This window comes from Montipora capricornis, chromosome 2 (genome assembly GCF_036669925.1).
Source record: "Montipora capricornis isolate CH-2021 chromosome 2, ASM3666992v2, whole genome shotgun sequence".
NCBI classification, from domain to species: Eukaryota; Metazoa; Cnidaria; class Anthozoa; order Scleractinia; family Acroporidae; genus Montipora; species Montipora capricornis.
The window spans coordinates 2,238,806-2,251,305 of record NC_090884.1 but is presented as its reverse complement, the minus strand read 5'-3'; the positions used below and the strand labels follow the sequence as shown (position 1 = coordinate 2,251,305).

Here is a 12,500-nt window from a genome sequence, read left to right as displayed (position 1 = left end):
GTACAGTTAAGATTTCACTAGTTGGAGTTACATCCATCCTACATAATAAAATGTTACATGTCATAGTCTCAGTAAGGTGACCAGCAAGTTGATATGAAGAAAAACACTCGTGATCATTACGTTTTGGATATCCATTTATTGTGAATACAGTTTTTGACCATTTCCTCATATCTTATACATGTACAGTACTTCCGAAGGACTAACAAACTAAATTATATTTTAGTTCTATACTTGTAAAAGTTTAAAAAGCTTGGGGCTTGATATTAAAAAAGGAATACTCTTTGGTGTGTCACTCTTAACATCGCTTTGTTCCCTGGGCCTGGTCTAGTCAGAACTTAATAATTTCCTGTTGTCATTTTGTAATCAATTTTCAACTTGAATAGTCTGATTCTTTGGAAATGAACACAGAGAAGGATCATTCCTACAGATTGAGACAGTTGTACAAGGTTCAAGATGGCAGCTTGTTCAATTACAACATGGGAATCATAGACCTTGCTATGCCCTTAGACAGTGGTTATTTATTTCAGGTCCTCAGATTTAGTTCCCTAGGGATTTGGGATGTGCTTAAACTCAAAATCTTAACCAGCTATCTTGCTCTAGGTCCCTGAAGCTAACACCATGTAAGCTAAGTAATTTTCAAATGAGAGGTGCTCCATGCAATACACGAAACCAAGACTTGACATGACTTACTCTCTGTCGGAAGCTTCAAACGTTCCACAATTTCTAAACATTTTTCCCGTGGTAACATTACCAACTCCCTATTTTCTGGCTGTTTACTCAGACCATAATTTCGTCAAAGCTGCTGTTTTTGGCCCGTTGTTCACGCTTGTTCGCGTTCATGCCAACAAACTTGAAACCAAAAAAGGCAAGCTACCGTAAACTTTGGGTGTGAACATTTATTTTCATAATGTAGCTGAAATTCTTGATATTTTAACACATTTCAAACAAGAATGCCCAACAGAGCAAAAAAAAGAGAACAGTGAGAGGTAAACACGTAGGTTGGAATCAAAACTAACGCGGTAAAATGTCTGTCTAGTCTGCTTATGTGTGTTTGAAGAGCCCTTCGAATTATCCAACTTTCGCAAGACTACTGACTACGTGAGAGTTCCACACCAAAACAACTTGTTGTCCCTTATTATTCGAAAGTACTTTGCTGTGACTTTTTGCCATAAACAGCCCAACCGTTTCTCGATCTTTTGACACCGTCTACACGTAAGGCAAGGAAGATAAACTACACAGATAACGACACGAACTCGAAACTTTTCGCAAGGTAGACCGCCATTACTTTGGTTTCTGCTTATGGCGGGCCAGCGGATACGCTCATAAGAGATCTCAAAGTCGCGCACGCGCAGACAGAATGCCCCTGTGCTCCATGCTCCAGTTTTGCTACAGCCTCGAGCTGAGCCTCCTCCTCAGCTCGACCCAATGCGTGAACGATCAACAACTCTTGCGCAAGGTAGAATGGTTGTCGTATGGGACTAGGATGGTAGGTTGCCGTTGTTCCCTTTTTTGATTCCTCATGCAAAATCTTGATTTGGCTTTATTCTTTACGTACAGGGAGACCTTTTGAAGGAATTACCATCATTCAATCAAAAGAACTTTTCAAAATATTCTGCCGATGCGGGTACCAAGCCCTCGGTAGGTGATCAACTCGTTTTGCTATTTTCTGTCTTTTTATTTTTCAGGTACTTGCTTTTATATAAAGGGAGAAACAGTTCTCTCATTTTTCAATGGCATATTTTAGAAATATGCCATTGAAAATTGTTGCATTGAATAGCATATAATTTGCAATGACCTTGTTCATAGCTTTGTCGCTCGTTTACACTCCACTGGCAACGTACAGAATTTGTAAGATGTGACTGAGTCAGTAACTTGTCTACTATACTATTTTCTGACCTTGCATCCTCACAACTGTTTATTATATCGCTGCCTTTTTCTTACACAGAATCGTAGACCTGTCGTTTATTTACCAACGAGAGAAGATGGAACAAATGAACAACGTAAGACAGTCCTTTGCCAAAGATATCATTGACGTCACCAATTTATACAAGCTCTGCTGTTTTGAATAACATCAACAGTGATCGTAAACAGATATCTTCAATTCCCTGTAGTGCACGAAATGTACACTGTAAATCACCGCCCCCTACCCCCCCCCCCCAAAAAAAAAAACCAGGAAAAGGAGGAAAGAGAGCTAATGTTCCAGCTCCCAGGGCATTTTTTCCATTCCAATATTCCCACTTGTGCCTGCCTACCAGTGAAAAGATACACCACTTGCATCAAAACATCACTAATGACAGAATAAACAGCCAGCAAGGTTTTTTGATGGCAAGCAAAAAGTAAGGATAAAACAGATAAGCAAACCACAAAGTTATGTTGTGTTCCTTTCTGTTATTTTAGTCGCTGTCTGGTTCGGTGTAGTCTCTGCATGACAAAGTTCTAGGTTCTAATCCTCCAGCAGGGAAATTCCCCAGTCCAAAGGGCAAATCTTGTCCACGACCCCACATAATGGGAGAGTTTTGAATGTTGCACATTCAGTTTTTTCCCGCTATGTCCCCGCTTTTCCCAGGTTGGGGGTGAGGAGGGGAGAATTTACATTGACTAGTGCATAATATTGTTACATTGGTATTCTTGTATTGATCATTAGCTTCAGATAACTCAACCGTTTATCAGGTTAGCCCCCAATCTCAGGACAATAATTAGATAAAGGAAAAAGGACAGCCGGCTTGCATGCATTACAGTAGTTTATCTTTAGTTTTTCTCACACATAATTTCCTCTTTCCACTGTTGAATGACTTCGTTCAAATAAAATATGAATAATTTATTAAACCTTAAGATGAGGGATCTGAAAACTTTGTTATTTCCCCTGGTATGAAAAGGTTCCAAAATGGGAAACATGAAAAATTGTTTTACCACCTCAACCCTTACTCTCCCTAAAGTTCCAATTACATGTTTTTCTCTGTCCAATACGAGACAATTTTTCTCATTTGTGGACAATCCCTCATGCATGAAAGGGTTAATACAGCTAGCAATATATAAACCTGGTGGCTTGCAGCATACTTTTCATCACCCATGAACATAATCCTGTTTCCACTTCCAAGAACAAGAGAGAAAACAATATATTTATAACTGGTATTGACCGTATGGATTCACTCATATTGATTTCATAATATAGTTATTGCAATACAAAACTTATAATGATATAGCAAAAGTTATCTTTAAAATGGTTAACTTACATTACATGTCAAATGTGCAGATTGTTATATATGCATCATGTGGTAGACTAGGTCAATACTAAGCTAATGTTGGCCTGAACAGTCAAGGTGCTCCAGTACCAGATTTTGCAATAATCAGATACAAGTACCATTCAGTGGTAGTCAAAATAAGAGTAACAAAGGAGTATGATAGAATCTTTCTGTTTCATGGAATAAGGAAGTGGTCTATGAAGGGGAAGTCAAGGTTCAGTGATTATTACAGTACCTTTTTTAACTGGTACTTTATGGTAAATTGATTGTTTTCAGCAAATGTTGGTTTAATCACTTGAATTATTACCTTTTCTAACTGCAGTTATCGTCACTGACAAAGGAAACATTCTATTGAGATATCTTCACCGGCAGTGGGAAGTAAAAGTGAGTTGATCATTCAATATTATTAATAATGATTATTGTTGTTGTACGGGTATTCCTTATGTACTGGATCTTAGTACATGTATTGTGTAATGTTAAAAAATTCAAATTGTGCTTCCCTTATTTGTCTTTGCAGAGTGCTCAGTGCGGTAAAAAACGTGACATTGAAGGTGCAGACCTTGCAGAAAGCTCAGAACCATCAAGAAAGGCAAAGCGACTAGATCATGAAGACTATAGCCCCCCAGACTGAAATAATGTTATCTGTTTGAGGTGAAATTCAACAATGGTGAAATTTCTTAAAGAGAACCCAACCAGACTGAATAAGACTGAATAACTCCTGACCAAGTCTATTAAGTTTTAACCTGCATACTGAAGCAATTGTCAAAAGCAGTAATTTTTTTTGCTGGCAGGTACATCCTTTACAATAATTGTTAATAATTATTATTTTGTTAAGCAGTCAAGGATGACTTGTCGTGGCCAACAGAACAGTACCATAGCTGATAAGAATTATTATTATCGGATAACATTAACATTATTATTGTCAGAGGGTATAGCATTTTATTACTGATTGAACTGAAGATAAAGGTCTCTCTTTAGCTCTGTAAATATTTAAGATGAGACTTCATTTTTATTTTTTTGCTGATTTTCTTTTTCATCTAAGAAATCTGAGAATGCAGTGAGAAGTAGAAGAAAGGGACAAAATGTGAAAAATTACCCGATGGCTTTTTTTGTTTTGCTTTTGCCTGATGATGAGAGGAAACAAAATTGCTCAAGGCTCAGCACTTTGTTTCATGCTTGCATTAGATGAAATCTGAAGGGTATGTTTCCAATCATTTCTAGGGAATTTTTGTGTTCTTTACCATTGCTTGTACAATAGGCACTAGCAAAGTTTTCAAATGACAAATAACGAGTTTTAACAAGAAAAAATTAACTGGGGTCAACACTGTAGTGCTTCTTTTCATTCCATCACACAATGGGACAGTTAACTACATAATAATATTTTTAGTGCTGTTGACAGTGGTATGACTGAATTATGTTTTTGTCTGAAACACTTCAGATACTGATGACATTAGTAGGAAGCTGTATTGTATTGAGGAAAAGAAATAAATTATTTTAAGTCCGGAAGATTTGTATACTCTTTAATTTGGTCACTGTAAATAATTTATTGATAATAATTACTAAAAGTATGTCATCTTTCAGTTAGGTTTGAAGAAGTAGTTTGATCCGCCACACATAATTTTGACGAACAGGCTATGAATCCATTATACAAAAAAAAAAATCAAAAATACTAATTTATTGAAAAGCTATCGGTATAGTGATATTTAGGAAAGGTTGCATTTGCGCTTCAGTTTCACCCAAAGTTGTTGTTTCTTTCTTAATTGTTAACCTTTCATATTGTTTTTCATTAAATTACCGGTGTTACCTTTCCAGAAAAGCATGTAACTATGCACACTGTTCCAAAGACCTGGATAGTGGGGTGCATTTGAAATCATCTACAGAGACCTTCTCTGTGAAAAAGAGGAAATTACACACTACTGCAAAAAACCTTTGTTGTTGATTACCCAGCTTAAGGAAAGTACCAGTAAAAGTTAATTAATATTAACTGAAGGCTACATGCAATATCTTTTACTTTGAACATTTTCTCCCTGGAAAAATCCACTTGACATTGAAGATGAAACCTAGGCCTCTTCCATGTTAACTCTAAGGCAGTGGACATAGTTTCAAGGCTTATGCCACTTATTAAACACAAACAACCAAAATTAATAGTCATTTTGTCGCCTTCCACCAATGCATCTCAAACCAGATGTCATACAGCCAGTTGCATTTGCTGGTTCTTTAATCCACTTCAAGAGGTCAGGGTTGAGGTCAATACGGTTTTCCAGACATTATTTCATTTGATAATTAAGTGAAATACCACTATCTGGGTGAGGGTAGTCTTGAAGACTTAACTGAATAGATTGTAATGTGAAGTACACTCTATTCAGTTAACTCTGTTTAAAATATAAGTGCTACACGGCCAACGTTTGTATAAACGTAACCTTTCCTAGTCTTGAAGACTGTTTAGGATGACATTGACTGACGTTTTGGCAACCTTATCTTCAGAAGAGTGGGCATTTCCACAACCTGAGCAGAAGTCATCTTCACTTGACTCTGAAGATGACTTCCACTCAGGTTGTCAAAGCATCAGTGTCATCTCAAACAGGAGTACACCTGCCCAGATAATCGTACTTCAATTTATTGTTACAATACGACTCCTGGGTTGAAACCATTTAGGGCCTCCCTAATAAATGCAGCACTTTGTTTGCTCAACTCTTAAAGGAAAGTGATCATATTACTTTATGAAGTGCAAACGTTTTTAAGGTACTTCCAGTCCAACCTTGGGTCTGGATCATCAGAGGCGTGCTTGAATCTCACAAGTCATATTTTCAAGGGGATATTTACCATACATTGTAGGTATAGATATGCCATGAAGTCTTTCAACTGTGCAAACATGTGTATCAGTTTTACACTTTATGATGTAGTTTTTTTATTAAGTCATCCTTTACCAAAAAAATATTTCATTGCTATCATTAAAAAGTTGCTTCTACTCTTGCTTAGTAGTTTTTCATTTTACCAAATACAATTTACTATGCAAAGAAATCTATCGCAGATCATCATTTTTGCTATATGACTATTAAAAGCAAAAATTGCATTCTAGCAAGGATATTGTTGACACCATGTATTGCAATAAAAATCCTTAATGTACATATACCAACCAAAGCATCACACGTTGCCTGCTAATATAGCAAATCCAGCAAAAAAAGTTACAAACATGTTCTTCTAATTTTACCCTTTAATATAGCATGTAAAGTTAAGACAACCTTTGTGTAACCATACTACAGGCACTGTACCAACTTCTTGTTGGCAGCAATATCATTGGTGTTTGGTACTGGAGGGACACTTCCTGATTGTTATTGGAATTTGGTGTCAAGAATCAGGTGCAGTCACGATTTAACTACCCTCCCTTCCCCCCCCCCCCCCCCCCACATTTAAAGTGTAATACAAGGGAAAGCAGTAACAAGAGAAGATAAGGGAGATTACCAGCAAAATTAATTTCATGTTCTTGTAAGACAATGAACAAGCATCACAGTTCCTTTTTTGTGACTTCGTACCGGGTAAATAAGTACATTTGTGACATTCTATTCTTGTTGATAGAGAAGTTCAGGTAGTTCTTACAAGGGGACATTTTCTCATCATCTTAACCTGCGTAGATCCTAAACACCTTCCCACAAAAAAGGTAAACTAAGAATTAATGGGATCTAAGGAGTTGTCAGATAGTGTAGCTAATGAGCTTGGTAATCCACACCATCCACTTTGTGACAGTTAATTCTTATACATCTGACAACCTGGGCACACGATACTGTTGTTCTAAGACTGATTAAGGTAATCCTGGATTATGGGAAATAGCCTAACCCTAACCCTAACTGTAAGGAATATTATTGCAGTTTATTTCCTGATCAGAAAGAAAAAGTTTCCACAAGATTTTCAGTTGCAGATTAAAGTGTCAATCAGCTTTTGAACGACTGGGATACCAGACTAATAAGGGGCTTACTTTCTAAAGAAACTGCGGTGCTGTGTCAGTGAGGAGTAAATTCAGGTTTTATCAAATGAGCGGATAAAGATAAACGAACTACCAAAAGAGGAGCCAATATTTCAAGCCTTAGCCATTTGTCAGGGGCTAATAAAGGAAAAGTCAGATCATAAAATTACAGTTTGTCTGGGTGATTCATTTACCTTTATCATCTTGTGGAATAAAAACTAGTTTTCATAATATGGAATACCACCTTACAGCACAAACAAGGTTAAGGGTTAGTGGTATTACTGCCCTCAAATGACAAGCACTCCCATTACTGTGCATGTTAATGTAGAATATTTATTGACTACTTTACTCTTACTTTTTGCCCAGCCTTGCTGTTACTTGTGTAGGTTATACAGATATGTAAATGTAGTTATGACACGAGTGGATTACTATCAAAATTTATATACTGTATTATAAACATTTAACTTATGAACGTTTTGAGAACAGTAAGAGCATGCTTCAAATTTGCTATCTACAAACAATTTGAGATCCTGGACCACCCACATACACTTAACAACAACTCCTTAACAACAACTCTCAAACGTTGACATAAAATACTGAATGTAAATAATTATGTTATTTAATAAAGTGGTGGTGGCGGTGACCTTGCTAGCAACCTAATTCATACACACTTCTCTTAAATAAAAGAAAATAAATATGAAACATAACAGGAAATTATGGTGAAAAATCCCAAATTGAGAGATTAAACTACTGCATTGTTGAAACACCTTACAAAAATTTTGATCTGGAGTATCAAGATGAATATTCATACCTGGGGCATTTACAGTATGTGCACATTCAGAAAGCCAACCATAAACACCATTATATAAATAAGAGCAAGAAGCTATTATATACACCTTATTATAATACTTCACAAAAATCGCGTTTCTGTTTGGTCAATGATGAATGCATAAATAGAATACAGAGTACAAAAGAGGTCACAGAGTGCAATACAGAAGTTGCTATGGAAACAAAGTGATGGAGTGATTTTGTTGAGTATCATAATAAATAAAAAATTGTATAAACTTGCTTGTGCATTTTCATGATTAATTTTTATGGACACTCATGATGTTTGAAAGTTTTCAAATTGCACTTGTCATTTTGAGTGACCATAAATCACAAAATGCCCAAGCAAGTTCATACAATTTCCTATACAATTAATGTCAGATTGGTGCCTAACATTAAAGGGGCTTTGTCATGGTAATTTTTACTGCTTGTTGTCTCAATTGAGTGTCAATTGGGTGTACTTCTACTACTAATAATACTTTAGTTCACACCCATAGCAATCCTGACAACCCAAAAAGGGGAACAAAAAATTAAAATGTCCTTTAATCAAAATGTACAATGATTTTGAAAACAACAAATCTGATAAAGTTGGGCAATTTTTTCAAATCTGAATCTACCCACTCCAGTTTTAGCCTCAGGTGATAAAACAATGTGGAACAGCATAACTTTTGAGTTAATATCAATACAAAATCGCCTTTAGCCTTCAGAGTGATAGTAAAAAGCATGACAAAACCTCTTAATGCACTAGCTCCTCAAAAGGGAAACATTGTATGGTGAAGGAAACACCTAAGTTAAAACATGAGGCAACTATAATTATTATTAAGTCTGTAGTTGATTACACTACTTCCTCAGACTGTCTCAGGCCGTTTGTTGTTTTTGAGAAACACAAACTCTCTTGCAACTTGGTCATTGATCCTTTGTGAGAGAATTTTCAAAATTGTCCAGCCTTTAGAGTTCATTTGAATGAAGCGACCAAGAGCAGAGGAACACGCACAAGATCCCATCTCTGCAATGTTCTTCAAGTGCAGCACAGTCATTCCCACAAGGTTGTCTGTGCGAGCAAAGCAGTAATCCTTTACACAAATGTGAAGCTCATAATATTCCAGAACATCTTCATTGCCAAGAGTACTGCAAAAAGGACAAGGCAGAGTAGGAAATAAGCCTTGTAAGCATTAAAGTGAACTCTCCACTAATGAACACTGTTTGTAAGCAAGCAACTCTACATAAAAACACCATTTCAATTCCCCATTTTATCTTCCGGTCAAACTCTGTATTTACACAATCCCATAGACAGCCACTCTCTCAAAAAATTGGATTTTTGAGGACACCCACACATTATAATTGACTCTTGGCAAAGAAATGTCTTTATTGCAATTCAAGCAAAATACTGGTATGACCTTTGATAGAGCAGCAGAACAGTGGGGTCGGTTTGTCAAATCTACATTTGTCCCAGGAAAGCAAGCTGTCCGTTCATTCGATATGAACAAGAGTCCAACATGTATTTGTAGCGTCACGTTATGGGAAATAATTCTCACTCTATTACTCTGATTCTCGTAAGCAGACTTCTCTACTGACAGGCACTTTTCCCAATTCCCGATGGTGTCCACTTATGAGAGAGTTGACTGTATTACATCTAAGTGACCATTTCATATTTTGAATGTTAAGATGAAATCCTGAACAAATTTCTGCTAGACCCTGGGAATGAGGTTGTTTTTATCAAAAGATGGAGAGTTTACAGGTCATTCTAAAGTATGTAAATACATGTAGCTGATATAAATTATAGTTTATAGTCATTGTTATGTCAAAAAAGCTAAAAGTTGTAAGTTGAAACTTACAAGCAAACTGTTTCATTGTATGTAGGAGACCAATTGTTGTTCTTTGATTTTGTGGCATATTTACGCTTCTTGTCATTGAGATTTGGTCCAACAAGTTAACTTCCACAAAAGGACGAATATTCCTGAAGGTCAACAAGGAAGCGGCAGTGAATAACTGGGTAATTTTTACAACATGTAGGCTGTTTAAAAAACAGACATTCAGCAAACATCAGAAATCGAAAAATGTTAACAGTAATCTTACCAGATGACTGCCATATCAAATCTCTTGCAGCAACAACTGAAAAAGAAAAAAATAAAATTAATAAAATCATTCCAGAAAATAGCATGCAAGATATTTGATACACAAAAGCCCAATTTGCAGTTTTAATATTGATAGATAGAAATTTAACACCTTTAGAAAGACTGGTTTCAGATAATGTCAACTCCTGGAGATCTTAAATCTTTTTCTTTGCATAAACCCTCCCTATCATCTACCTACCACCCCGAGGAATTGGACCACCCAAAACTTGACACCCCCTGAATTAACTTCTCTTTTCTCCCCTGCCCCCCCCCCCCCCCCCCCCACTTCAACAAAAACAATTGACTGGGTTAGGGTTAAATTGTACCCCAGCTAAAAAGTGGGCTGAGGGAGGGCATCTTTTGAACCAATAAAATTTTATCTGCCTGAATCCAAGGGGTTTGTAAAGTAAACTGCTCCTTCTGTGTGCAAGAAAAGCCAGAAAGCCAGAAATTTGTGACTAAAATATTAGCTTACAGAAGAGAGGAAGGTCCAGAAGTCACTTTCATCCAGGAGATTTGTTCAGTAACCAGGACACTCCCGGATAATCCTGGAGAGTTGGCATATATGAGGGTCGAAACAACCAGCAGTAAAAGATCTGGGACAAAAGAACCAGTCCATACAAAAAACATCACTAGATTATCAGCTTTTATCATACCTTTGACAGTAACCTTGTGCTCTCCTGTACCAGGATGGGTGAAAAGGTCAACCTGTACTGGCCACTCCCCTACTGGGTTATCAACCCTGGATTCTCTGGAAGAAGACAAAAGACATAGTTATGTAGTACACTTCACAAAAAGTCTTGCCTAAAAAAATAACATGATTGAAGGCTGTGAGGAATTACATGTAAAAGGTAATATGTGAGCCTTCAGCCAAAGGAAAAGAGTCCCTTCCATTATAGCGAATTTTTGTAATCACTTTAAAATGCTGCCCACATTCAAATTCAGCTTGCTCAATGTTTAAAATTAAATTGTGCCCTTTTATCACAAATTAAACATTTCATTCGATTTGGAGGAAAACTTAAACAAAAACAAATTCATGTTTACAAGGTTGTTTCATAATTTATCTAAACATAGAAGCAAACGTTGAAGCAAACCCTGTGGAAGTTTGGCTCTTTACAAATTCTTGATGAGGGTGAGTCTGTTGTTTGTGTGTAAAGTGACAGGGCAGACTTGAGGGACTGTAGTTGCGAACACTTGTCCAAGAAAGTCTTCTTCAGTCCACTGCCAGAGGACATGAAAGTAGTCCTTTAAATAGAATGTAATGATTATCAGTGGACATATAGAATGTAGACATATAGCAATAATCAGTGGAACATAGCCTTAAGTTAATTATTGAAAGATATATTCACTATTGATAATAATTATGAGGGGAACAGGGTTAGTAGTGCAGTGGTGAGGGTGGTCACCCTTCACAAATTTGTGGACTTCCAAGTTGGACTGCATTTGTTGGTTCTTAATCTGCTTCAAAAAGTAATTTTCTTAAAAAATTCTAGTTTTCCATTTTCTTCAAACAACAGCATTTAATGTCAAGTACTTTATTGATTTGATGTCTCTTTGATTTGGTAAACATTGTGCTTGTCAATAAGCCTAATGTGCTAATTATGTGATTACCAGGGTAAACATCATTGCAGCATTGAAAAAGTCAAAACCTGGACTTTTTTTGTTTGAGGTCAGGGTTGGAAAATGAAATGAAAAAAAAAGTAACTATCAAAATTATTTAAAGTGTACAGTGTGTGCCTTATGAGTAATAGCAAGAAACAAGGGTTTGGTAACTGGAAAACAAGGGGCCTGTTTCTCTAAAGTCCCAAAACTTTCAGGTGTCAAAATTCCCTCTATCTTTATAGCCCACATTCGCCCAAAAGTCATTGCCCACCGTGACTGAATTTCGTTGTAACACAAAATTACCTAAATATCTGAAATGTTGTTTCCCGCTTGATTCGCCTGAGTGCCTTTAGTCAATCACATCACGTATTTTCGACAAGTCATCATTTGAAAAACAAAAACAAACGGCCACAATGACTTTCGGGCGAAGGTGGGCCCTTAAGAAGGGAAAGGTTTTAAGTTCACAAATTTCACAATATTATTAGTTTCCTTTTAGGTATCTTAATTAAAAGCATACTAAAAGATTAGCTTTTTAGTGGACAGCAGTTTCACAAATGGCTTTTTGGACCTGAAATTAAAGGGTCCCAGGGTACAAGGAGGAAAATGTCATAAAGAAGTGCACAAAACAACCTTAACCCATTGACACCTAAACCGGCCAAAACCGGCCGCGCGCGATGACCCCTGAAATACCTAAACCGGCCAAAACCGGCCGCACAAAATGGCGTCTTGATCGGAGTTGATCTTAGGCCTCTACCC

At 36.8% G+C, this 12,500-nt stretch overlaps 2 protein-coding genes across 4 annotated transcripts in view; one reads left to right on the top strand and one right to left on the bottom strand.

Annotated features, from left to right (window-relative positions):
- The window catches only part of LOC138038418 (DET1- and DDB1-associated protein 1-like), an 8,327-nt gene extending 3,579 nt beyond the window's left edge, over window positions 1–4,748 (top strand). The window contains exons 1-5 of one of the 2 annotated variants that reach the window (XM_068884278.1): window positions 1,431–1,486; window positions 1,558–1,638; window positions 1,946–2,000; window positions 3,565–3,626; window positions 3,760–4,748. In XM_068884278.1, the coding sequence (XP_068740379.1) occupies window positions 1,484–1,486; window positions 1,558–1,638; window positions 1,946–2,000; window positions 3,565–3,626; window positions 3,760–3,873 (315 nt within the window). In that variant the 5' untranslated portion in view covers window positions 1,431–1,483 and the 3' untranslated portion in view covers window positions 3,874–4,748. Of the gene's footprint in view, window positions 1–1,430; window positions 1,487–1,557; window positions 1,639–1,945; window positions 2,001–3,564; window positions 3,627–3,759 lie in introns of those variants that run through there. The other variant, XM_068884277.1, reaches the window with a different exon arrangement.
- A 2,768-nt stretch (window positions 4,749–7,516) lies between these two features.
- LOC138038417 (protein unc-13 homolog B-like) overlaps window positions 7,517–12,500 on the bottom strand; it is a 61,125-nt gene continuing 56,141 nt past the window's right edge. For both annotated transcript variants that reach the window (XM_068884275.1, XM_068884276.1), the window contains 5 exons: window positions 11,237–11,387; window positions 10,799–10,893; window positions 10,105–10,140; window positions 9,864–9,985; window positions 7,517–9,156 (listed from right to left, as the gene is read on the bottom strand). In XM_068884275.1, the coding sequence (XP_068740376.1) occupies window positions 11,256–11,387 (132 nt within the window). In that variant the 3' untranslated portion in view covers window positions 7,517–9,156; window positions 9,864–9,985; window positions 10,105–10,140; window positions 10,799–10,893; window positions 11,237–11,255. The remainder of the gene's footprint in view (window positions 9,157–9,863; window positions 9,986–10,104; window positions 10,141–10,798; window positions 10,894–11,236; window positions 11,388–12,500) is intronic.